Below are 26,161 nucleotides of genomic sequence, written 5' to 3'. Positions count from 1 at the left end.
TTACTTTATTTTATTTTAATTGTAATTGTTTTCATTTGTCTTCTTTATTTGTATTACTACCAACATTTACTATTTCTTTATAACATATTAAATTTTGTTGTTTTATCTAAAAAAATAATAAGAATAATAATCATTTCTATCTCTATATTTATTTTAGAGAAAGAGTTCAGAATGTAGGGGTTTCAAATAATTCATTAGGAATTTTATAAGATTTAAATCTATGAAAATATTAAATTTGAAAATATAAAAATTTTAGTAATTTTCTAAGCTCAAATGTTTTTAGAAAAGTTTTCTTTTATTGTTTGGGTTGTTAAATAAATAACAACCCATATAGACAAATTTATGGCTGTCGTACCTAGAAAAAATGGTTTAAAAGGAAAGATGATATAATCTAAATTAAAAATTTATATCCTTCCGTAAAAGTCAATTTGTCTTAATTTAAAAAAAAATCTTTATTTGATTAATTTTCTTTAAATTGAAAAAAAAATCAATATTGGAAGAAATTGAAAACATTCTTCGTTTAAAGAAATGTCCTTTAAATTGAATAATATTTTGAATTTTTGGATGCGAGATATGAATACTTCAAAAATTGGCTTGAACTTATTTTGAATAAAGCAGGCCATAATACTCCGACAAATTTCAGCTTGCTTACACACACAAAAATTTTTTTCTGATTCAATCACGAAATTAATTGATTCAATTAATTTTTTTATTGAAATGTCTTGAATCACAGAAATGATAGTATCAATTAAAAAATTAATTGATCCAATTAAAAAATTAATTGATACTATTAATTTGTGTGATTGATTTTTATTTCATTAAAAAAATTTGTTGAATCAATAAAATTTTTAATTCGATACTTTTTAATACTCAATTAAGATTTTAATTGGAAAAAATTTCGTGAAATTTTTTTCTGTGCAGTACTAAAAACAATAAGTGTTTTTTTTTAAATAATTCTTTTAACGAAATTTATAAATTGAAAATTGTGAATTAACAGAATATATAAAAAATTGGTTTTTATATATGAAGATTTACTAGACCTCCGAATTATTTTCATTTTACCCTACTTATTTTAAGAACTCTGTGAATTTTCTTAAACGGAATCTTAGAAGTTTTTTTATACAAATTTATTTCACTTTGTTTTTGTTTAATTCAACTCTTATTTATTGTGTATAATCAATTTATACATTTATTGTTTAATAAAATTATTTTAATTCACTTCATTTATTTATTAGTTTTTTTGTTTTTGGAAGATGCAATTTTGATAGTCACTAATTTTTCAATAATTTTTATTCTTTGTTTTATTGTTGGTTGTTTCTTTTCTTTTCTGTTTTTTTTTTTGTTTTTCAATTAAAAATGTTGAAATGTTTAACGTGATTTAATTATGTAAACTATTGATTTTATAGGTGTATGCGATTGTTATGGTTGTAAAAAATGTTTGATTTTCTATTTCGAATTGTGGAGTACTAATTCGGAATTCGGATACTAAGAATATATAAATATATAAAAACACGTACATTGTTTAATTGATCTATGTGATTAACAATAATACGCAAAAAACAGATAGGGTTGTAGCAACCGCGTTTATAGACTTTTTTGGTAATTTTTTTCTTTTTGGTAATTGCTTCAAGAATCTGAACTAAATTCAATTTGGTATAAATCGATATTTTCCAAAATCGATAACTGTTTTTCAAAAGGTCATTCTCTTTTTGGTAGTTGCTTCAATAATCTGAACTAAATTCAATTTGGTATAAATCGATATTTTCCAAAATCGATAACTGCTTTTCAAAAGGTCAAAAATTGCAAATGTCGTTGTTGGCATTTAAACGCCATTTTTATGAAGCAGTCGAATTTTGCAAAATCTATAATCACTTTCCAAATACACACACTACATTTAAACTATGGTTAATGCCAATTTTGTTTTCGAAATTTTAGAAAAATTTACTTTAAAAAAATTTAAAATCAAACCCGAAAGATTGACCCAAATATTCATGAGAGTGTGGGTTTCTTGATATATCAACAAATGTAGATCTCTTACTATATATTATAAAAGCGTAGGATTCGATATAGATTTATCGTTATAAAGTTTTTATTATAATAATTTTAATTATGGAAAATTAATGACAAACAAAACCTAGTACATAAGTATATTAAATTCAAAGCTTCTTTGTTTTTTTATGAATTAAAGAATATAAAGTGTTATCTATAAAAGTAATAACTAATAACGCCACTACATTATTCCCCCGTTGGAAAAAAAAATTAATTTAAACTATATGTAACTTGTCGTTTTCTTGCGCTCATCCTTGTGTGACCTTGGGATTCTATAAAAGCCGGTTTTATTCTATCAACTGCAACGTTTTTCTCTGAATTATTAATTTTTAATTTAAAATGTTCACTCTCTCGTTTTATTACTTCAAACGGTCCTTCGTACGGATGTGTTAGTCCCTTCTTGTTTGAATCATTTCTCACGAAAACATATTTGCAATTATCTAGAGCTCTTGGTTTGAAAATCTGTTTACCCCTGCTGTGGTGGGAAATTGTTGATCGAAAATTTCTAAAATGTTCTTTTAGTTTTTCCAAAAACTCAGTGGAATTAAATGTCTCTCCCGAATCCGCAACTAATTCTCCTGGTAAACGTAAGCCTTGACCGTAGACCATTTCAGCTACTGTTGCCTTAATATCTTCCTTATTGGTAGATCGCAACCCTAGCAATATAATTGGTAATTCGTCAACCCAATTTGACACATTTCCTCTAGCCAGAATGGAAGCCTTCAATTGCCGATGGAATCTTTCAATCATTCCATTTGATTGTGGATGGTAAGCTGTTGTCCTAATCCTCTCAATGCCCAGAAAATCGGAAAGTTCCCTAAATACCGCTGATGTGAATTGTGTCCCCTGATCCGTCGTTATCTTCAATGGAACACCAAATCGCGGTATATATTCTCGCAAAAATGTCGACGCGATGGTCTTTGCCGATATATCTTTTATGGGATATACTTCGGGCCATCTAGTATGGCAGGATCGCCAATGTGGGTTTCTTGATATATCAACAAATGTAGATCTCTTACTATATATTATAAAAGCGTAGGATTCGATATAGATTTATCGTTATAAAGTTTTTATTATAATAATTTTAATTATGGAAAATTAATGACAAACAAAACCTAGTACATAAGTATATTAAATTCAAAGCTTCTTTGTTTTTTATGAATTAAAGAATATAGTGTTATCTATAAAGGTAATAACTAATAACGCCACTACAAGAGCATTATCGATTTTGTATGGGTATGAAGATCAATCAATAAACATTTGATATTCCCCAGATTGTGTTCCTTCTTTCCCACGTTTTAAAAATTCGTAATGGTATAAAATCTGTTATGTCGAAATTAGATTTTTCATGACTATAAATGTTGATTTTTCCCAAATGTTTAAAAGATTGGTAAATATTCTTTTAAAATTGATTAAAAATCGATTTTTTATATTGAAAAGACATGCGCATAAATCGATTTTTCCATAATCGATAACTCCATTTCAAAATGACAATTTATTAACGAAACTGACCAAAGTCCAATAGTAAACTTTAAAAAAAATATCGAATGTCTTTTCATTATCTATAAAATCAATTGAAATTGATCACAATAAATCGCAATCTTAAAAATCGATAAACTTGAATATTTGATCTACAATTCAATAGCATATTAAGTCGATTACCATGTACGTAAATATGACTATTTAATATTGGCCTAAGTCAAGCTTTCCAATAGGGATACTTACATTTTTAAAAGGCGATTTGTCAATGATATTAGATGAAACTGCATTATCGATTATTGAATTTTAATGAGCTCGAAAATCGAGTGATCGTTTATTGCAACAAAAAAAGTTATTTATTGAACCGATTTCTGATAGTGAATATCATTATTAGTGGTATTAAATCGATATAAATTCGACTACCATGAAATGGATTCAAATTGTATAATCGAATTTCGATAATCGACTTTTGATGTTCAACAAAGTCAAATAAAACATTTCAATCAAAAATGTCGAATATCTTCTCATTATCTTTAATAACGAATAAATTGTGCGATAAATCTTGAAACTCGATTTTTAATGTTGGATGCATAATCGAATTTCGATAATCGACTTTTAATATTGACCAAAGGCCAATCGTAAACTTTAATCAAAATTTTCAAAAAGTCTCTTTGTCATTAGCTATAAAATCGATAAATTGTGTAATAAGTCTCGAAAATCGATTTTTGATGTTCGATAATCGACTTTTGATATTGACCAAAGGCCAATAGTAAACTTTAATTAAAAATGTCACAAGAGTTTTTTTCTAATGAATGAAGCCGACTCATTTTTATCGGCGGCTAAAATTTTGCCTCCAGTGGCGGCAGCTAAGCCGATAGGTTAAAGTGGCAGCCCGATTAAGTTTCAGCCTCACTTAGACTATTCAGTCCATTGTGATACATAAGCCGATATAAATATATATATTCGGCGTCGGACATTTATTCCTTTTTAAAATCAAATTGAGGTTATCGGAATGGTTATGAGATTAGTTGTACAACCAAGATTTTTACGAAATTATTATAGAAACCTAACATTCAATAATTGTGGAACGAACATTCAATAACATTCAATAACATTCAATAATTGTGGAACGAACATTCAAAATTTTGACTGAAAATACAACAATTATTAATACATTTTTCTTTTTTTAAATAAATATTTTTGATAAATAGGCGGCTAAATTTGAATCGAGATGAGTCGACATATTCGGCGGCGGCCCCGACTGCCAAGAAAGGGTCACCGGCGGTTAAAATCAGCGGCGCGACTCGGCGGCTTCATTATCTACAAAATCGATAAGTTGTACAATAAGTCTTGAAAATCGAGTTTTGATCAGAGAATGAAGCCGATCCATTTTTGTCGGCGGCGGCTGACACTAAATTTTTGCCTCCGGCGACGGCGGCTTGACGGCTAAGTCGATATAAAAAAGTCTCTTCGGCGGCTGAGTATTATCCATTATAAAATCAATTTGAAGTTATTCGAATGGTAATGAGATTAGTTGTACAACCGATCTTACAATCAAATTTACATTTCATTCAAATTTTCTGAAGTAAATGTTTGCAAAATTATTATAACACTTTGAAATAGATTGATTGGGGGTGAAAGGCTCAAAATTTTGACAAAAATTACGACAATTATTAACACATTTTTTTTTGATTTAAACCGATATTTTCGATTAATTGGCAGCTAAATTTGAGTTGAGATGAATCGACATATTCGGCGGCGGCGTCGATTGGCAAAAAATGGTCGACGGCGACTGAAATCGGCGGCGCACCTCGGCTGCTTCATTCTCGTTTTGATGTTGGATAATCGACTTTCGATATTGAATAAAGTCAAATAGTAAATTTTAACCCTAAATGACGAAGAGTATTTTTATTAGCTATAAAATCGATAAATTGTGCAATAAATCACAATCTAAAAAATCGATATTTGATGTTGGATAAACTTGAATAGTAGATCAATTCAATGCGTATTAAGTCAATTTCCACGTATATAAGAATGACCAGAATAGCGACAATCGCGTTTTTTTAAGGAGGTCTTGTCACCGACCTAAAATGTCCACTTTTGTCGATAATTTTGAAAAGTTCCAACATTTAATTATTTTTCCGATTTTATACTCCTTGGCTGAAATGTGTAATGATAATTTGTTTTTATGAATTATATATGGATATTATTTATTTGCTATTTAAAGGTAAAACTTCTTTGTAGATTTATTGATTTATTTTGAGGGATGAGCAGAGAGGGTTTCATTCAATTTAATTTAATATTATTGTTGGAGTATTATTTCTGCTTTAGATTTTATTGGATTTTAAAAACGATCTTTTTCGATTTTTGGTTTTAATTTCCTAAGTATATAAGAATATTATTTTGTATCAAATATAAAAATCAACAATGTTTTTTTTTGGTTTTCTCTATTTTCACATTTTTTTTTACTCCTTCGTGTCGCTTATTTAGTCAGTTTTACAATTTTAGTAATTTTTGTTTTCTATATTTTATTTGGCAAAATCAGTTTGCTTTGGAATTTAGTTATCAGTTTTAGTGTATTTGTTTTTGTGTTTTGTTTATTAATTTTATATTTTTGGCAAATCTCATTTTCGAGAGATGGTTATACGTATTTGAATTTGCATGACGAAATTGAAAGATCAATTTTCAATTTCATTTAAATTATTTTAGTAGTTTTCTTTTTTTTTAATTTCATTAACATATTCACTTTCTCTCTACTAGAATTTTAAGACCTTAATAATCTGCCAGTGTTTTATTTTGTCTTATTCATGATTTCTTATTCTTTTCAATTGATTTTGGATTTTTTTTTAAATTTTTTTCAATTCATTTATATTTTCAATATATAGAATTTCTTTTTATGCAGTTTCATTTTTTTTAATTTACGTTTTAATTACCTCTAATCAATTTTTAAACTTCATTTATGTTTTCTTTTGTCTTTTGGGTATTGTTAACTTTTGAATTGTATTAATTTTATACTTAAATCCAGTTTTTTTCTTCTACTTCTTCACCATATATATGTTCTGGGAAATCGTCCATCTCAGATCATTTTGTTTATCTCATAAAAATTGTTTAGATTTTTTTTTTAGTGGGGTTTGTTTTTATTATCGGTAATGGGTATTTAATAAAAAAGAAACAAAATTTAACAAAATTTTTATTAAAAAATATTATTCATATGGCTTTATACATTTTTTTTATAACAATTTCGGTATGATTTTCATAAAATATAAAAAAATTCTTTTAATTTATCTAAAATTTTAATTTGTTTTTAAAATCAAATTTAATATTATTTATACTATTTGATTTTCTATTTAAATTCCTTGTATTGTGTTTTTTTTTGTTTGAAAAAAAAAATTACAATAAAAATAACACAAATTTTTGTTTGTTAAAAATTATATCTAAAAAAACGTTTCATTAACATGATTTAAATTTTAAATAAATGTTTTTCGTAATATAAACAAAAACCAACTAAAACAATATCCATACATATGTTTGCTTTTTGTATAAATCTATTTTGTCATAATCGTTAAACCGTTTCTCCATGTGCCTGCATCATATGCTGTCCTAGATTTTCCGTTTCGCAGTCATTCAGAAAGGGTATACTGCCTATGGAATCATTTGAGGTTGATGATGAGTCTTCCAGTGAATCGCCATTGATTAGTATGCCGGGATAATTGCCAGGACCTAAATCCAGGCTAGAACCGGATATACATATATGTGGTGGTTGATGCATGGCTCGTGGTGGCAATGGTGCTGGTGGTATGATAAGGGCTCCACTATTTATACCATGCAAGCTGCCAGCTATGCTGGCTCCACCACTTTGTAAATGGCGTCGGCTTGAATTGAGACCTGTACGAAAAAAAGCAATATAGAATTTTATGTCAATAAAAAATTGATAATAATTTATTTAAGCGAAAATCATAATCAAATACTATAAAAAAAAAAAATAAATACCAAAACTTTAAATAATAAAATAGTTCTACATAATAAGCAATTCATTGTTGGATTTAAAATCTTTAAACATGTGTATCAAAATAACAAAAATCTATACATATTTATTTTTGCTTAATATTAAAATTTTTTATTTTTTACAGAATGCATTTTTATCAAAATTTTACAATAATTTTTACAAACAAATTATCTGATTTTACTTATGTAACCATATCAAATAGTTTTTTAAAATCGAACTATTTCCAAGTTGTATCAACTTTGCTGTTTTACCTTGCTCAAAAAGATTTGAAGTTATTGAAAAAGTTCTGCCAAAAAATATTAAATAAAAATATTACAATTATTTTGTATAAAAACATTTAATAAATATTTTTGCGAATGAGAAATATTTACAAGAAAAATTATAATAATTTTAGCAATTTTAATTTTACACAGTGAAGATGATTAAAAAAAACAGATATCACATATTTTGACGTTGGGACATAAGTTTTCGAAAAATACAACGGCTTGTACGTTTGTTTGTTAAAAACATGATAATTTTTGGAATAGTATAGTTTAGGTATGTGCCCAAAAAAAGTAGTTATTTCCTCCCAAACGAGATTTTGGACCAACTTCAAGAGAAGATTGTGAGAATTGATTTTCCACTTTTTATACCCAACACCATGGGCGATGGGGGTATAATACCATAACCCAGCAAAAAAAATTGGAAGTCCTTCTCAAGGCACAACTTTAAAAGCACTTCCAAAAATGTCCCCCCAAACAAATTCTTTAATATAGCTGCGCCGGAAGTTCATTTGAGTCAATTTTTTTATAAGAATTAGAATTAATAAAATGGTAAAAATTATTTAAATTTTACTAAAAAAAATGCCAAATCCATTCTATAAAAATTGCGAATTTTTGAACATATTTGATGTTAAACGTTCCAAATAAGTTTAAGAATGCATTAAAACTCATACAAATTTTAAAAATTATTTATTTGTCAAAACCTCACAAAATTTCTTAATTCACATCCAAAACACTGAATTCGTATCACACCTTAAGAAGGTGTGCAACGGCTGTTAAAATGGTGGACATCCGTCCTATGACAAGCCCATGTTTAATTCATCGCTTCTGTGCCCATTTTGCACCACTTTTGGATACAAAAAGAACATTTTCACTACTTTTTTGGCGACGTTTTTTTAGCTGGGAAGTTAGTCATTCCGTTTGTAGAACAACAACATGTCGATTTCCGATCAAGTTAGACCGATCTCCTGATTTGACTTCTTTGAGACATAGAAGTCGCAATTTAGAGATATTTTAGTGATATTATAATGACCCATATTTTGGTGTAGTCCCAATATTTTATAGTTGTAAAGAGCAATGCATATTGGGTCATGTTTTAGTATAGACCGATATCCCAATTTGAGGGCATGGAAACCTATTTTTTTTAAATCTAGAAGTATTTTGGATCCAAAAGGAGCTATGCCAAATAAAGTTTATATCGAACAATGTTTCGGTATAACTCTTTTTTTAGATCAATCTCCCGATTTGACATCTTGGAGCAATAGGAATTTGTACCTTACATATAAGTTACATATATAAGGACATATAAATTGCACTAAATATCGTTAATATTTTGATTTTCATAGCCCCCATACCGACTGATTAAAATTGTGTTATATGCAACCTATGTCCAAATAATTACCGCGAGCGCAAAGGGAAAACATTTTTTATATTATTTTCACATGTCCATGTTCTTAAAAGCCTTTGTTTATTCTTTTTTTTTCTATGAAACTTATTTCAATATTTTGACATATATTTTGAATAGGGTATGTTATTCGGGGTATATTCCAAATTAGGTTGACATTCTAAAATTGACGTGTTTTGGAGGAAAACTTGTGTTTTGAACTTGTTTTTTAGTATGGCGAAAACGACTCCTTTTGAAGTGCTTATAAAGGGAAAACATTTCAAACCCCAAAGCATGCTTGGTGAAAACACCGCATTAAATAAATTTCCTTCAAATCTAAAATCTTATGTTGCAAATTCCAAATTGAACTTTGGAAACCGTACGATTTGATATGTTCCATTAAATTCACTTGAAATGCTTTATATTAAATTCCCAGCAAAAAATTTTGGAAATTGTTCTAAAGGCACTTCCAAAAATTTTATTTTAACTACACAGGAAGTTCTTTTAGTTAAATTTTTTTTACTCGTTTTTTTCTTATTTTTAATGGTTAATTTTTAACTTTTTATACCCTAAACCAGGGATCCGGAGCGGTCCATTTTTTTCGCTCCGCTCCGCTCCCGCTCCGGAGAAAAAAAAAACGCTCCGCTCCACGCTCCGCTCCGAGAAAAAAAAAATCGCTCCGCTCCGCTCCACGCTCCGCTCCTCTTCGAGAAAATTATAGTACAAACATTGTGTTATTTGTTCAATTGAGTTTTATTTTACTTAGAAAAATCGGCGGTATATATATGGGAGCTATAGCTAAATCTGAACCGATTTCGATGATTTTTTGCACATATAGTTAGTGCTATAGAAGATTACATTTCGGCAACTTTGAGTAAGATCGGTTGATAAATAAGGGTTTTATGACCTAATTTGGCAAAATCGTGCGATACATATATATGGGACCTATATCTAAATCTTAACCGATTTCGATGAAATTTTCAGACTTAAAGGGTGATACAGAAGATTATTTTGTGCTAAATTTGACGACGATCGGTTAGTAAAAAAGTGCAACGTGACCCCATTTGTCGAAATCGGGCAATATATATATATATATATATATATATATATATATATATATATATATATATATATATATATATATATATATATATATATATATATATATATATATATATATATATATATATATATATTATATATATATATATATATATATATATATATATATATATATATATATATAATATATATATATATATATATATATATATATATATATATATATATATATATATATATATATATATATATATATATATATATATATATATATATATATATATATATATATATATATATATATATTATATATATATATATATATATATATGTGTATATATATATATATATATATATATATATATATATATGTATATATATATATATATATATATATATATATATATATATATATATATATATATATATATATATATATATATATATATATATGTATATATATATATATATATATATATATATATATATATATATATATATATATATATATATATATATATATATATATATATATATATATATATATATATATATATATATATATATATATATATATATATATATATATATATATATATATATATATGGGAGCTATATCTAAATTTGATCCGATTTCTTCCAAATTCAATAACGTTCGTCCTTGTGCCCAAAAAAACTCCCTGTACCAAATTTCATCAAAATCGGTTAATAATTGCGACCGAAATCCTGTGAACAACAAATATATGGACAGACGGACACCAAGCGCTAGATCGACTCAGGAGGTGATTCTTAGTCGATCAAATCAAACTTATTATACCCTAACCACTATGTGGTTTAGGGTATAATGACTTTAAAACAATGTGTTGAAACATTTCATTAATTTTGAAGATTTTTTCAGAATTATTAAATCCATTTTGACTTCATTAAAACGAAATTTGCATTCATGTTAGGATACACATTTTTATGTCGAATCATTTAGCTATAAGGATAAACAGACTTCATTGAAAAGTTTAGAGACTTTTAGACAAGGAAAAACTTTTTTTCAGAGAAACACGTCTTCTATTCTAAGCAAAATTAGTACACGTATTTTAAGCATGTGAAATATTTGGACTCCCGACAATATTCTTTGAGGTACACCATCTACTATTTAATATGTGATAGAAACCAAATTTATGAAATAGGACCAAAATGAACCAAATTCTGTTTGGACCATCGGACCAAATTTAAAAATTGGAAATCTTTTGGACCAATTTTGGTCCGATCGGACCAAAACGGCAACTGATTGGAATTGAAAGTCTATACACAGAGTAGAAGTAACTACTCTCCGAAAGTTTTTTTTGTTTTGCAACAGACGTAGAGAAGAGGTTTTGTTATATTTGTAATGTGTGTGTGTATGTTTATGTTTGCAACAACCAAAGACAATTAAAGAGGAAGATATGAAATGGGCTTTGATAGTGTTAGTGTCAGAAACCAGAGATTAGCCCCATACTTGTAGGAAAGGCGCTCCGAACTTACTGGTTTCATGCAGACAATTTTTATTTTGCTATTTTCTCAAAAGTTCCTGCAAATTTCTGTGTCGATTGCACTAAATTATTAATTAAATGTTTCATGAAGTGTTTTTGTTCTGTTAAAAGTTAAACAAATTGGTAAAATAAGTGAATTAGGTTTTGTTACGAATGCAAAATGAAAAGAAAAATCGAAAAAAAGTTGTAACTTCTCATCGAACATGTATGGGGCTAATCTCTGGTTCTCGAGAAAAAAGAATAACAACATGCCCAATTCACGTCTTCCTCTTTAATTGTCTTTGGCAACAACCTCCATCGACATCAGTCCGTGATATACCTACGAATATTCTTACTCAGATCTAGTGTTACCTAATTTCGCTTTTTTCCCCTTTATTGTATAATAAATGTATATGCGCACATTTTTCAACCAAAATTGAAACTATCCATAATTTTAATTAAATTTTCGAGAACTAATATCAGAAATAAGAGAATGCTAGGATATAGTACAATAGTAAAGCAAATATGAATGTCCTTACACTGAAAAAAAAACATGCCCGGTTCCAAAGATTTTGTCTTTACTTTAACAGTTTGGGTATTAATTCCGAGCCAAAGAAGCGGAGAATACAAGTAAGGATACTTTAAATACGTAATTCTCTTTTAAATTCGGGGGTTATGTACTTGCTTCTAGGAAGCAACTGTTAATTTTTCATTTTTTTTTAAATTTTTTCGTCAGTTGTTATCAAAATCCTTTAAAAACGAGTTAACGAGTTGTTTTTTTTTCATATTAAGACTCGACTTCCAGTAGAAATTATGCTATGTTTCAAGTAAAAAGCGTCTTTAAAATAAAGTGTTGAAATACATGTCTTATTTTTTAACGATTTTTTGAGATGCAAAAAGGAAACAAATTTAAAGACAATTTTATTAATTTTAAAGAATTTTTCTTATTTATTAAAGTCACGTTGACCTTACCTCAAAAATTTTATCTTTCATGTTATGATACACATTTTTAAGTAAAATCACTTAATTATAAGGACAGTACAACTTCATTCAAAAGTTTATTGCCTTTTGGACAAAAAAAAAAACTTTATTTTAGAGAAATGCGTCTTCCATGTTAAGCAAAATTTGCATTCTTATTCTAAGGACATGGAATCTTTGACTTCACGACAATATTTTTTTCAGTGTAGAAAACTAAAAAACTAAATATAAATAAGATCGTTTAATTGCATTTATTTGACGTTCATTACAACCATCTTTGTAGTAATACGGGAAAGTACTGTTGTTACTTTTACAACACATACTGGAGATATATTTTGACATTTGCCGTTTTTGAAAACAATTACTAAAAAAACACGTTGTGTTTTCCCCAATGTACGTACGTACAAAAATACATATCGTACATTTTAAACGTTTGCTCACACTACGCTAAGTACTAGCTAAATTTGAAATTACCTACACAGTGTAATTTCAAAGTTACACATTTCATTCAAGTAATATTTTATTCGGAGCGGAGCGGTTTTTCATTTGGAAACCGCTCCGCTCCCGCTCCGCTCCCGCTCCGCTCCGGATTTTAGAAATGCCGCTCCCGCTCCGCTCCCGCTCCGGCTAAAAAAGGGCTTGCTCCGCTCCGCTCCGCTCCGCTCCGCTCCGGATCCCTGCCCTAAACCACATAGTGGTCACGATATAATAACTTTGATCAGCCAAAAAATGTACCTACCAGAAATATTGATTATAGACCCCATAAAATATATACCGATCGACTCAGAATCACCTCCTGGGTCGATCTAGCGCTTGGTGTCCGTCTGTCCGTGTATTTGTTGTTCACAGGATTCCGGTCGCAATTATTAACCGATTTTGATGAAATTTGGTACAGGGTGTTTTTTGGGAACAAGGACGAAAATTAATTTTTGTGTGGGTGAGCTGGTCATATTTGCATGATTTGACATCGGATTTGTTCACTCAATTGCTTATAACTTTGTCAATTTTAGGTCGCTTTTCTTCTAGTTGGTCTTATTAATTACGATAGAGTATCATCTATACTACCACACACAATTTTTTTTTTTCTGATTCAATCACGAAATTAATTGATCCAATTAATTTTTTAATTGAAATGTCTTCAATCGCGAAAATGATAGTATCAATCACAGTTTTAATTGGGCATAGAAAAAATTCTTGATTAAAAAATTAATTGATGTCATTAGCAATTTTCAATTAATTTTTTAATTGATTCAATTAAAAATTTAATTGATTTTGAATGTAAACCCCAATTAATTTTTTATTTAAAAAGGTAACTATTTTCAATTACTTTCTGAATTGGCTTAGAGTTTTTATTTGGATTAAGAAATGTTCATCACTTTTTTTAACTGACTTACTCTTCCGAATTTGATTAAAACGTTAATTGTATCAATTAATTTTTTAATAAAAAATTTTTAAATTTGACTTAATTAACTTAATGTTTCTATCTTGATTAAAAAATTAATTGTATCAATTAATTTATTAATTGAAAACACATTCAACTTCAATTAACTTTTTAATTGGAAATATTTTGGTGATATTTTTTTTTGTACATGGAGAGAAAACCCGTTTTCGTCATCTCAATACCTTTCATTTAACTACCAACAGCAATATAATCGGTCATTTCAAACTCAAGTTATAATTTGTTTAGTGGAAAAAGAGCGAAAAACTGAAAATAACGGGATATCTAAAAAACTGTTCCATGAAAATTTTTAACATTTTTTTTCGAATTCAGCAGATCAAAATACATAAGAAAAGTCACCTCTCATCAAATATACATTTTCAGTGTAAACTAGTGTAATTAATAAAATTGTACAAATTAAATTAAAAAAATGCTAAATCTGTTCTATAAAGTTTTGAAAATATATAAGAAAACCCGTTTCAGACAAGCATTGGAATGCATTAAAAATCATACAGAAATATTAAAAATTTGTTGTTTGGCAAAACATCACAAAATTTTTTACTTCAAATCCCAAACACTTCGGATCAATTCAAAATTTAAATCAATCACAACAATTAATTGTATCAATTAATTTTTTAATTTACTTTTGTGATTTCTGTGATTGAAGACATTTCAATTAAAAATTAATTGGATTAATTAATTTCGTGATTGAACCTTAAAAAGTAAGTAAAAGATGGTTTGTCTTCTGACATGTTAAATTCATTGTTTCTGCGCCAATTTTGCACCACTTCCGAATTAAAAAAAAAAAAAAAAAATCACTACTTTTTTGGCGACGCTTGTTTGCTGGGATTTATGACGTCAAATGGCCATAACCAAGTTCTTAAGTACATATAATTTACTACAAATCCTATATTAATCGAATTTGCCCATTATGTTACATATGACAATCCATTACGAGGACATGTTTTCAAAAATAATTATTGCATTATTTAAGATTTGGCCCGGCCAAACTTTTGGCTGTATTTACTGGTTATAAAACAAAGTACATATGTTACTTGATTTTATGAATAATTAGAAAGTGCACCTCTTTTAAACGTAAAAATAGAATTTCTAGCTCAGTTTTTTACTGTATTTTGTATTTAATATAATGAAAGACTACGTCCCGACAAATTATTTCATATATGTGATATTATTTTCAAAACCGCATGTTTTAATATTCTCAACATGAATTAATTCTTTATTAATAAAAAAATATATCAAATAATGAGCTTGGCAATGATTTAAGTTTTTATTTGTTCGATTTAAAATAATGCATTTCACTTACATAAAATGTTATATTATAATTATTAATAATATAATATGAAAATATAAAGAGAAAACAATATCAAAAAACAAATGATGAAAAAAAGTAGATAAAAAATAGTTTTCGTATGAAGAATAATTTGTAATTATGCTAGAAAGTGTGATTTTGGACCCATAATGAAATATTTGGAATATGGAATATAAAGCCGCCATACACGGACAAAACATATGTTTTTCATATGTTCCGGTGCATGTGTACATGTACACAAATTATGTTAATGAACATATGATTTCCCAAAAATAATATATTATAACATATCAATGTACCAAACATTTTATTCTAATTTAGGAATATTATAAGTTTACACATAAAAATATTGTGTTAAAAAATTTAATTCTATACACCTATTGTTTGCACTGGAACATTTGAAAACCCCTTTTTTTTGTGTGTGTATAGCAGTGTTGACAGTATTTTTCTGGCTCTTGTCCCCAAATTATAAAGTTTCCGTCCACAAAACTCCACAATTTAAACTTAAATTCCTCCCAAAAATCCCCTATACAAGTAAAAAAAAAAAAAAAAAAAACTAAAGCAAAAGGCTCTGCTGTAGAAAATCATAGTAATTTAAAAATTAAAATTTTATCAAATCCAACTAGCTTCAATAAGACCAAGATTTTGAATCGCAACACCAAGAGACTGGTGATCGTCTTCCAAATGCTGGAGATATGAAAATGGGAGTTCGGTCACCTTATATTTATGAAAGAAAATATAGTTCTAAATATTCAATTACTAAATTTGGGTGGTAGGCTCGTGGCCAAAGTTGGTAGAATTCTACCCGACTTGCTAGATTTTTTATTGTTTGGTTTAGGCTGAAATCAAAACAACAAATATGAAATAAATTTTTGACAAAATTTTCTACAGAAATAAAATTTTGACAAAATTTTCTATATAAATAAAATTTTGACAAAATTTTCTATAGAAATAAAATTTTTTCAAAATTTTCAACGCAATGGTTTTAAGCTGAAATCAAAACAACAAATATGAAATAAAATTTTGATAAAATTTTCTATAGAAATAAAATTTTGACAAAGTTTTCTATAGAAATAAAATTTTGAAAAAATTTTCTATAGAAATAAAATTTTGAAAAAAATTTCGATAGAAATAAAATTTTGACAAAATTTTCTATAGAAATTAAATTTTGACAAAATTTTCTATAGAAACAACATTTTGAAAAAATTTTCTATAGAAATAACATTTTGACAAAATTTTCTATAGAAATAAAATTTTGACAAAATTTTCTATAGAAATAAAATTTTGACAAAATTTTCTATAGAAATAAAATTTCGACAAAGTTTTTTATAGAAATAAAATTTTGAAAAAAAAATTCTATAGAAATAAAATTTTGACAAAATTTTCTATAGAAATAAAATTTTGATAAAATTTTCTATAGAAATAAAATTTTGATAAAATTTTCTATAGAAATAAAATTTTGACAAAATTTTCTATAGAAATAAAATTTTGACACTACTTTCTATAGAAATAAAATTTTGACAAAATTTTTCTATAGAAATAAAATTTTGACAAAATTTTTCTATAGAAATAAAATTTTGACAAAATTTTTCTATAGAAATAAAATTTTGACAAAATTTTCGATAGAAATAAAATTTTCTATAGAAATAAAATTTTGAAAAAATTTTCTATAGACATAAAATTTTGACAAAATTTTCTATAGAAATAAAATTTTGACAAAATTTTCTATAGAAAAAAAATTTTGACAAAATTTTCTATAGAAATAAAATTTCGACAAAGTTTTCTATAGAAATAAAATTTTGAAAAAAAATTTCTATAGAAATAAAATTTTGACAAAATTTTCTATAGAAATAAAATTTTGATAAAATTTTCTATAGAAATAAAATTTTGACAAAATTTTCTATAGAAATAAAATTTTGACACTACTTTCTATAGAAATAAAATTTTGACAACATTTTTCTATAGAAATAAAATTTTGACAAAATTTTTCTATAGAAATAAAATTTTGACAAAATTTTTCTATAGAAATAAAATTTTGACAAAATTTTCTGTAGAAATAAGATTTTGAAAAAATGTTCTATTGAAATAAAATTTTGACAAAATTTTCTATAGAAATTAAATTTTGACAAAATTTTCTATAGAAATAAAATTTTGAAAAAAATTTCTATAGAAATAAAATTTTGAAAAAAATTTCTATAGAAATAAAATTTTGACAAAATTTTTCTATAGAAATAAAATTTTGACAAAATTTTTCTATAGAAATAAAATTTTGACAAAATTTTCTATAGAAATAAAATTTTGACAAAATTTTTCTATGGAAATAAAATTTTGACAAAATTTTCTATAGAAATAAAATTTTGATAAAATTTTCTATAGAAATAAAATTGTGAAAAAATTTTCTATAGAAATAAAATTTTGAAAAATATTTCTATAGAAATAAAATTTTGACAAAATTTTTCTATAGAAATAAAATTTTGACAACATTTTCTATAGAAATAAAATTTTGAAAAAATTTTCTATAGAAATAAAATTTTGAAAAATTTTCTATAGAAATAAAATTTTGACAAAATTTTTCTATAGAAATAAAATTCTGACAAAAATTTCTATAGAAATAAGATTATAAAAAAATTTTCTATAGAAATAAAATTTTGACAAAATTTTCTATAGAAATAAAATTTTGACAAAATTTTCTATAGAAATAAAATTTTGAAAAAATTTTCTATAGAAATAAAATGTTGAAAAAATTTTCTATAGAAATAAAATTTTGAAAAAATTTTCTATAGAAATAAAATGTTGAAAAAAATTTCTATAGAAATAAAATTTTGACAAAATTTTCTATTGAAATAAAATTTTGACAAAATTTTTCTATGGAAATAAAATTTTGACAAAATTTTCTATAGAAATAAAATTTTGATAAAATTTTCTATAGACATAAAATGTTTACAAAATTTTCTATAGAAATAAAATTTTGACAAAATTTTCTATAGAAAAAAAATTTGACAAAATTTTCTATAGAAATAAAATTTCGACAAAGTTTTCTATAGAAATAAAATTTTGAAAAAAAAATTCTATAGAAATAAAATTTTGACAAAATTTTCTATAGAAATAAAATTTTGATAAAATTTTCTATAGAAATAAAATTTTGACAAAATTTTCTATAGAAATAAAATTTTGACACTACTTTCTATAGAAATAAAATTTTGACAAAATTTTTCTATAGAAATAAAATTTTGACAAAATTTTTCTATAGAAATAAAATTTTGACAAAATTTTCTGTAGAAATAAGATTTTGAAAAAATGTTCTATAGAAATAAAATTTTGACAAAATTTTCTATAGAAATTAAATTTTGACAAAATTTTCTATAGAAATAAAATTTTGAAAAAAATTTCCATAGAAATAAAATTTTGAAAAAAAATTCCTTTGGAAATAAAATTTTGACAAAATTTTTCTATAGAAATAAAATTTTGACAAAATTTTTCTATAGAAATAAAATTTTGACAAAATTTTCTATAGAAATAAAATGTTGACAAAATTTTTCTATGGAAATAAAATTTTGACAAAATTTTCTATAGAAATAAAATTTTGATAAAATTTTCTATAGAAATAAAATTGTGAAAAATTTTCTATAGAAATAAAATTTTGAAAAATATTTCTATAGAAATAAAATTTTGACAAAATTTTTCTATAGAAATAAAATTCTGACAAAAATTTCTATAGAAATAAGATTATAAAAAAATTTTCTATAGAAATAAAATTTTGACAAAATTTTCTATAGAAATAAAATTTTGACAAAATTTTCTATAGAAATAAAATTTTGAAAAAAATTTCTATAGAAATAAAATTTTGAAAAAATTATCTATAGAAATAAAATTTTGAAAAAATTTTCTATAGAAATAAAATTTTGACAAAATTTTCTATAGAAATAAAATTTTGACAAAATTTTCTATAGAAATAAAATTTTGACAAAATTTTTCTATGGAAATAAAATTTTGACAAAATTTTCTATAGAAATAAAATTTTGATAAAATTTTCTATAGAAATAAAATTTTGAAAAAATTTTCTATAGAAATAAAATTTTGAAAAATATTTCTATAGAAATAAAATTTTGACAAAATTTTTCTATAGAAATAAAATTTTGACAACATTTTCTATAGAAATAAAATTTTGAAAAAATTTTCTATAGAAATAAAATTTTGAAAAATTTTGACAAAATTTTTCTATAGAAATAAAATTCTGACAAAAATTTCTATAGAAATAAGATTATAAAAAAATTTTCTATAGAAATAAAATTTTGACAAAATTTTCTATAGAAATAAAATGTTGACAAAATTTTCTATAGAAATAAAATTTTGACAAAATTTTCTATAGAAATAAAATTTTGACAAAATTTTCTATAGAAATAAAATTTTGAAAAAATTTTCTATAGAAATAAAATTTTGAAAAAATTTTCTATAGAAATAAAATTTTGAAAAAAATTTCTATAGAAATAAAATTTTGATAAAATTTTCTATAGAAATAAAATTTTGAAAAAATTTTCTATAGAAATAAAATTTTGACAAAATTTTCTATAGAAATAAAATTTTGACAAAATTTTCTATAGAAATAAAATTTTGACAAAATTTTTCTATAGAAATAAAATTTTGACAAAATTTTCTATAGAAATAAAATTTTGACACTATTTTCTATAGAAATAAAATGTTGGCAAAATGGACATGGACATATTTGTCATCTTGCCTATATATTCCTATATAGTCAGTTAGGAACTTTACTGCTGAAAATTTTTCATTTAAATTTAATCGGAAAAGAAGATATTTGCAATTTACTTTCTGTTAACTGACAGTTAAATTCTAACGGTCTTGAAAATGGTCTTTATACAGAAAAAAATTATATTCAATTAAAAAATTGATTGAGTTCATTAATTTTTTAATCAAAATAAAAATCAATCACAAAAAATAACTGAATTAGTTAAACACCCAGCTAAAAAAAATTGCAAGTTCTTCTAAAGGCACAACTTTAAAAACACTTCCAAAAATGCCCTCCCAAAGATGTTCTTTATTTTAACTACACAGGAAGTTCTTTTGGTTCAATTTTTTAAATCTCGCTTTTTTTCATATTTGTAATAACAAATTGTAATTTTTTTTGTTCCAAATAGGTTAAAAATAGAGTAAGAATTAATAAAATGGTACAAATTATTTAAATTTTGTCGAAAAAAAATCTAAATCCATTCTAGAAAAATTGAAACTTTTTGAAAATATTTGAGGTCAAACGTTTTAGACAAGCGTTAGAATCCATTAAAAATCATACAAAATTATAAGAATTATTTATTTGGCCAAATATGAAACAATATTATAATTCACATCCAAAACATTGAATTCGGACCACACCTTAAGAAGTGATGCAAATTCAGTGCAACGGCTGTTGAAATGGTGGACATCCGTTCTATGACAAGCCCATGTTAAATTCATCGCATCTGCGCCAATTTTGCACCACTGCCGGATCCAAAAAGAACATTTTTACTACTTTTTTGGCGACGCTTTTTTTGCTGGGCAGTTAATGGTGGAACAGTTAATATTTTATTTGGAACAGTTATTATTGATTGATATTATAATATCCGTGATTGAAGAAATTTCAGTTAAAAATTAGTGGGATCAATCAATTTCGTGATTGAAACTGTGTAACATTTAAAAATTTAAAAATGGGAGCCACCGTGGTGTAATGGTTAGCATGCCCGCCTTGCATACACAAGGTCGTGGGTTCGATTCCTGCTTCGACCGAACACCAAAAAGTTTTTCAGCGGTGGATTATCCCAACTCAGTAATGCTGGTGACATTTCTGAGAGTTTCAAAGCTTCTCTAAGTGGTTTCACTGCAATGTGGAACGCCGCTCTTAACATGGAATCGGGCAGCACTCAGTGATAAGAGAGAAGTACACCAATGTGGTATCACAATGGACTGAATAGTCTAAGTGAGCCTGATACATCGGGCTGCCACCTAACCTAACCTAACATTTAAAAATCTTTAATTTTATGTAGTAATTAATAAACAATTTAAAATAATATTTACCTTTTAAATATAAGTCACAAAAGAAAAATCAGAAAACCCAAACAAAAAAATTAAAATCTTCGAAAAACTAAAAGTAAAAACAAAAAATAAATGAATTAAAAACATATTAAAGTATTTTTCATTTAATGAAAAAAAAAATAAATATGGATATACAAAATGCTTTAAGAAAAACGTGTAGCCAACTTAAATCAATTCTTACCGGTTGCACTAGTTTGTGAATCATAATGAGCATTACGATGTAGGCCAAGTTGATGGAGTTGTTGTCTACGTTTTCTTCTGGAGTGATAGAGTATGCATAGGAGACAAATTAGGAACGAGACGACGAGAAGTGTTGTTATAATTAGAACGCCGTGATCCTCCGCCTGCGCTTTTGTGGTACCTATTTTGAGATTTTTTTCGATACAAAAAATTCGAAAAAGACAAAAAATTTATGGAAAATGGTTAAAAAATTATATTTAAATGTTAGTTTTTTTACGAGATATATACTTCTATAAATATATAGGATATATAATAAATACACATATTTATATGCTTATATAATTATATTTAGTTATATAAATTAATAAAATACGTTTTGGTAGTCTGTATCTGTATATAAATAAGAGAATACAATACTGGGGTATAGGCAAACATACTTGATTGTTAATTGTGTATGTATGGATAATGGTTTTTATTTGTATATATTTTTTTAGGATTTTACGATTATATTCTAGTTATGGAAAGTCTTTTAAATGTGCTCGAGTTGATTTTTTACATAATATTTATTTAAAACAATATAAAAAACAAATAAGACTATCTCGTCCAGGAATTTGTGTGCGAAATTAAATAGAGATTGAATATAAAGGTGGCTATGTAAAGTGAAAATGATGCAATATCGTTTGATAAAACGATTCCTGCTTTCGGAAGTTGTGATCCCTGTCCTTCGGAGCCTGTTGTCAAAAATGCCTTTAACGAATTTGAAATTGATCGCACATGAAATTTGGATGAAGCACACCCACTGTTACCATTGTGCCACTTCAGTGACAAATTTGTCTTTTTTTCAAGCGGCTATACTTTTGTGCACTTTTTTGGTGTGCCACTAAATGCTATACCTTTGACATTTTTGTGACACTTTTTTTAAAACTGTGCCACATTTTAATTACATTCATTTTATAGTACAGTTAACCTAGTTTTTTATACATTTTGATAATAAATCTGGTTAAGATCACGGATATCATCGTTGCCTTAACGAATAATCGAGTTTACGAGCCAAATACTAAATTTGAGAGCTGTTTCCCCCTGTTTTAATCATAATTATAAATATAAATTTTCAAGGAGTGGCTTTCAATAAAATTGTTTTTATACCCAGCAATGTGGTATCACAATGGACTGAATAGTCTAAGTGAGCCTGATACATCGGGCTGTCACCTAACCTAACCTAACCTACCCAGCTATAAGAGCTATACTAATGAGTCGATCTAGCGATATCCGTCCGTCCGTCCGTCCGTACGTCCGTCCGTCTGTTTCGCCCATTTTCCACACTTTTGGATCTTTCCCATAGCTTTTAAACGTTTGTTTGTTGTGCATAATTTAACATTGCTGTCAATTGCTTTTGACTCAAAGTGTTATATCCATCCGATATCGTTTGCTGGCATTTTCTTTTGACTCAAAGTGTCATATCCATCCGATATCGTTTGAAATTCGGCATCTTAAAACTTTTTGGTAGCCTTCCATGTTCTTAATTTCTCACATCAAAATCATTATTTCTGAACCGTTGAAACCATGTTTTGCATCTTGCTTCTAATAGACCATGATCACCATATGTCTCGACAAGCATTCGATGCCACTCTGCAGCACTTTTAACACGATGAAAAAAATATTCAAATTCATTCATTGATGTCATAGCAAACAAACAAAAAACAAGTATATACGACCGTAAGTTCGGCCAGGCCGAAGCTTATGTACTCTCCACCATGAATTGCGTTCTTCTACTAAAGACTGTCATCCATAATCGAATTACTTGGGTTGCGGTAACACTTGCCGATGGCAAGGTATCTTAAAACTTCCTAACACCGTCTTCTAAATTGCATATGATAGTCCATACGTGGTATATATTAAACTAAAAAAGGCCGATTAAGTACGTATATAATTTTCACAAAATTTTTTATAGAAATAAAATTTTCACAAAAGTTTCTATAGAAATAGAATTGTGATAAAATAAAATTTGGACAAAATTTTCTATAGAACAAAAATTTTGACAAAATTTTCTATAGAAATAAAATTTTGACAAAATTTTCTACAGAAAAAAAATTTTGACAAAATTTTCTATAGAACAAAACTGTTGACAAAATTTTCTATAGAAATAAAATTTTGACAAAATTTTCTATAGAAATAAAATTTTGACAAAATTTTCTATAGAACAAAAATGTTGACAAAATTTTCTATAGAAATATAATTTTGACAAAATTTTCTATAGAAATAAAATTTTGACAAAATTTTCTATAAAAACAAAATTTTGACAAAATTTTCTATAGAAATAAAATTTTGACAAAATTTGACAAAATTTTCTATAGAACAAAAATTTTGACAAAATTTTCTATAGAAATAAAATTTGGACAAAATTTTCTATAGAAATAAAATTTTGAAAAAATTTTCTATAAAAATAAAATTTTGAAAAAATTTTCTATAGAAATACAATTTTGACAAACTTTTCTATAGAAATAAAATTTGGACAAAATTTTCTATAGAAATACAATTTTGACAAACTTTTCTATAGAAATAAAATTTTTGTAGATTATTTTTGGCTCGAGTGGCAACCATGATTATGAACCGATATGGACCAATTGTTGTGTGATTGGGGATCGGCTATATATACCTATCGACCGTTATGGACCACTTTTGGCATGGTTGTTAAATATCATATACTACCACCACGTACCAAATTTCAACCAGATCGGATGAATTTTGCTTCTCCAAAAGGCACCGGAGGTCAAATCTGGGGATCGGTTTATATGGGGGCTATATATAATTATGGACCGATTTCGAACAATTTGTGCATGATTGTTTGAGGCCATATATTAACACCACGTACCAAATTTCAACTGAATCAGATGAATTTTCGTCTTCCAAGAGGCTCCGGAGGTCAAATCTGGTAATCGGTTTGTATGGGGGCTATATATAATTTTGGACCGATGTGGACCAATTTTTGCATAGTCATTAGAGAATATATACTAACACCATGTACCAAATTTAAGCCGGATCGGATGAAATTTGTTTCTCTTAGAGGCTTTGCAAGCGAAATCGGGGGATCGGTTTATATGGGGGCTATATATATAAAAATTTTTTATAGAAATAAAATTTTGTAGAAATAAAATTTTGACAACATTTTCTATAGAAGTAAAATTTGGACAAAATTTTCTGTAGAACAAAAATGTTGACAAAATTTTCTATAGAAATAAAATTTTGACAAAATTTTCTATAGAAATTTTCTATAGAAATAAAATTTTTACAAAATTTTCTATAGAAATAAAATTTTGACAAAATTTTCTATAGAACAAAAATGTTGACAAAATTTTCTATAGAACAAAAATGTTGACAAAATTTTCTATAGAACAAAAATGTTGACAAAATTTTCTATAGAAATAAAATTTTGAAAAGCTTTTCTATAGAACAAAAATGTTGACTAAATTTTCTATAGAAATAAAATTTTGACAAAATTTTCTATAGAAATAAAATTTTGACAAAATTTTCTATAGAACAAAAGTGTTGACAAAATTTTCTATAGAAATAAAATTTTGGCAAAATTTTCTATAGAAATACAATTTTGACAAAATTTTCTATAGAACAAAAATGTGTACAAAATTTTCTATAGAAATAAAATTTTGACAAAATTTTCTGTAGAACAAAAATGTTGACAAAATTTTCTATAGAAATAAAATTTTGACAAAATTGACAAAATTTTTTATAGAAATAAAATTTTGACAAAATTTTCTATAGAAATAAAATTTTGATAAAGTTTCGATAGAACAAAAATGTTGACAAAATTTTCTATAGAAATAAAATTTTGACAAAATTTTCTATAGAAATAAAATTTTGACAAAATTTTCTATAGAAATAAAATTTTGATAAAATTTTCTATAGTAATAAAATTTTGACAAAATTGTCTATAGAACAAAAATGTTGACAAAATTTTCTATAGAAATAAAATTTTGACAAACTTTTCTATAGAAATAAAATTTGGACAAAATTTTCTATAGAACAAAAATGTTGACAAAATTTTCTATAGAAATAAAATTTTGACAAAATTTTCTATAGAAATATAATTTTGACTAAATTTTCTATAGAAATAAAATTTTGGTAGATTAATTTTGGGTCGAGTGGCAACCATGACTATGAACCGATATCGATCAATTTTTGTGTGATTGGGGATCGGATATATATAACTATAGACCGATATGGACCAATTTGGGCATGGTTATTAGCGGCCATATACTAACACCACGTTCCAAATTTCAACCGGATCGGATGAATTTTGCTTCTCTTAGATGCTCCGCAAGCCAAATCTGGGGATCGCTTTATATGGGGGCTATATGTAATTATGGACCGATTTGGACCAATTTTTGCATGTTTGT

The 26,161-nt window shown here is 26.0% G+C and overlaps 1 protein-coding gene across 9 annotated transcripts in view; it reads right to left on the bottom strand.

The window, feature by feature from the left end:
* The window catches only part of LOC142222327 (CUB and sushi domain-containing protein 3), an 839,952-nt gene that overhangs the window by 92,199 nt on the left and 721,592 nt on the right, over positions 1-26,161 (bottom strand). For 4 of the 9 annotated variants that reach the window (XM_075292412.1, XM_075292415.1, XM_075292413.1 and 1 more), the window contains 2 exons: positions 21,751-21,930; positions 6,919-7,413 (listed from right to left, as the gene is read on the bottom strand). In XM_075292412.1, coding sequence (XP_075148527.1) covers positions 7,091-7,413; positions 21,751-21,930 — 503 coding nt within the window. In that variant the 3' untranslated portion in view covers positions 6,919-7,090. Of the gene's footprint in view, positions 1-6,918; positions 7,414-21,549; positions 21,619-21,750; positions 21,931-26,161 lie in introns of those variants that run through there. The other 5 variants (XR_012718304.1, XM_075292416.1, XR_012718306.1 and 2 more) reach the window with 5 other exon arrangements.

Source organism: Haematobia irritans, chromosome 1, assembly GCF_050003625.1.
Source record: "Haematobia irritans isolate KBUSLIRL chromosome 1, ASM5000362v1, whole genome shotgun sequence".
NCBI classification, from domain to species: Eukaryota; Metazoa; Arthropoda; class Insecta; order Diptera; family Muscidae; genus Haematobia; species Haematobia irritans.
The sequence above is the reverse complement of the archived record's forward strand: the minus strand, read 5'-3'. Positions and strand labels throughout refer to the sequence as shown.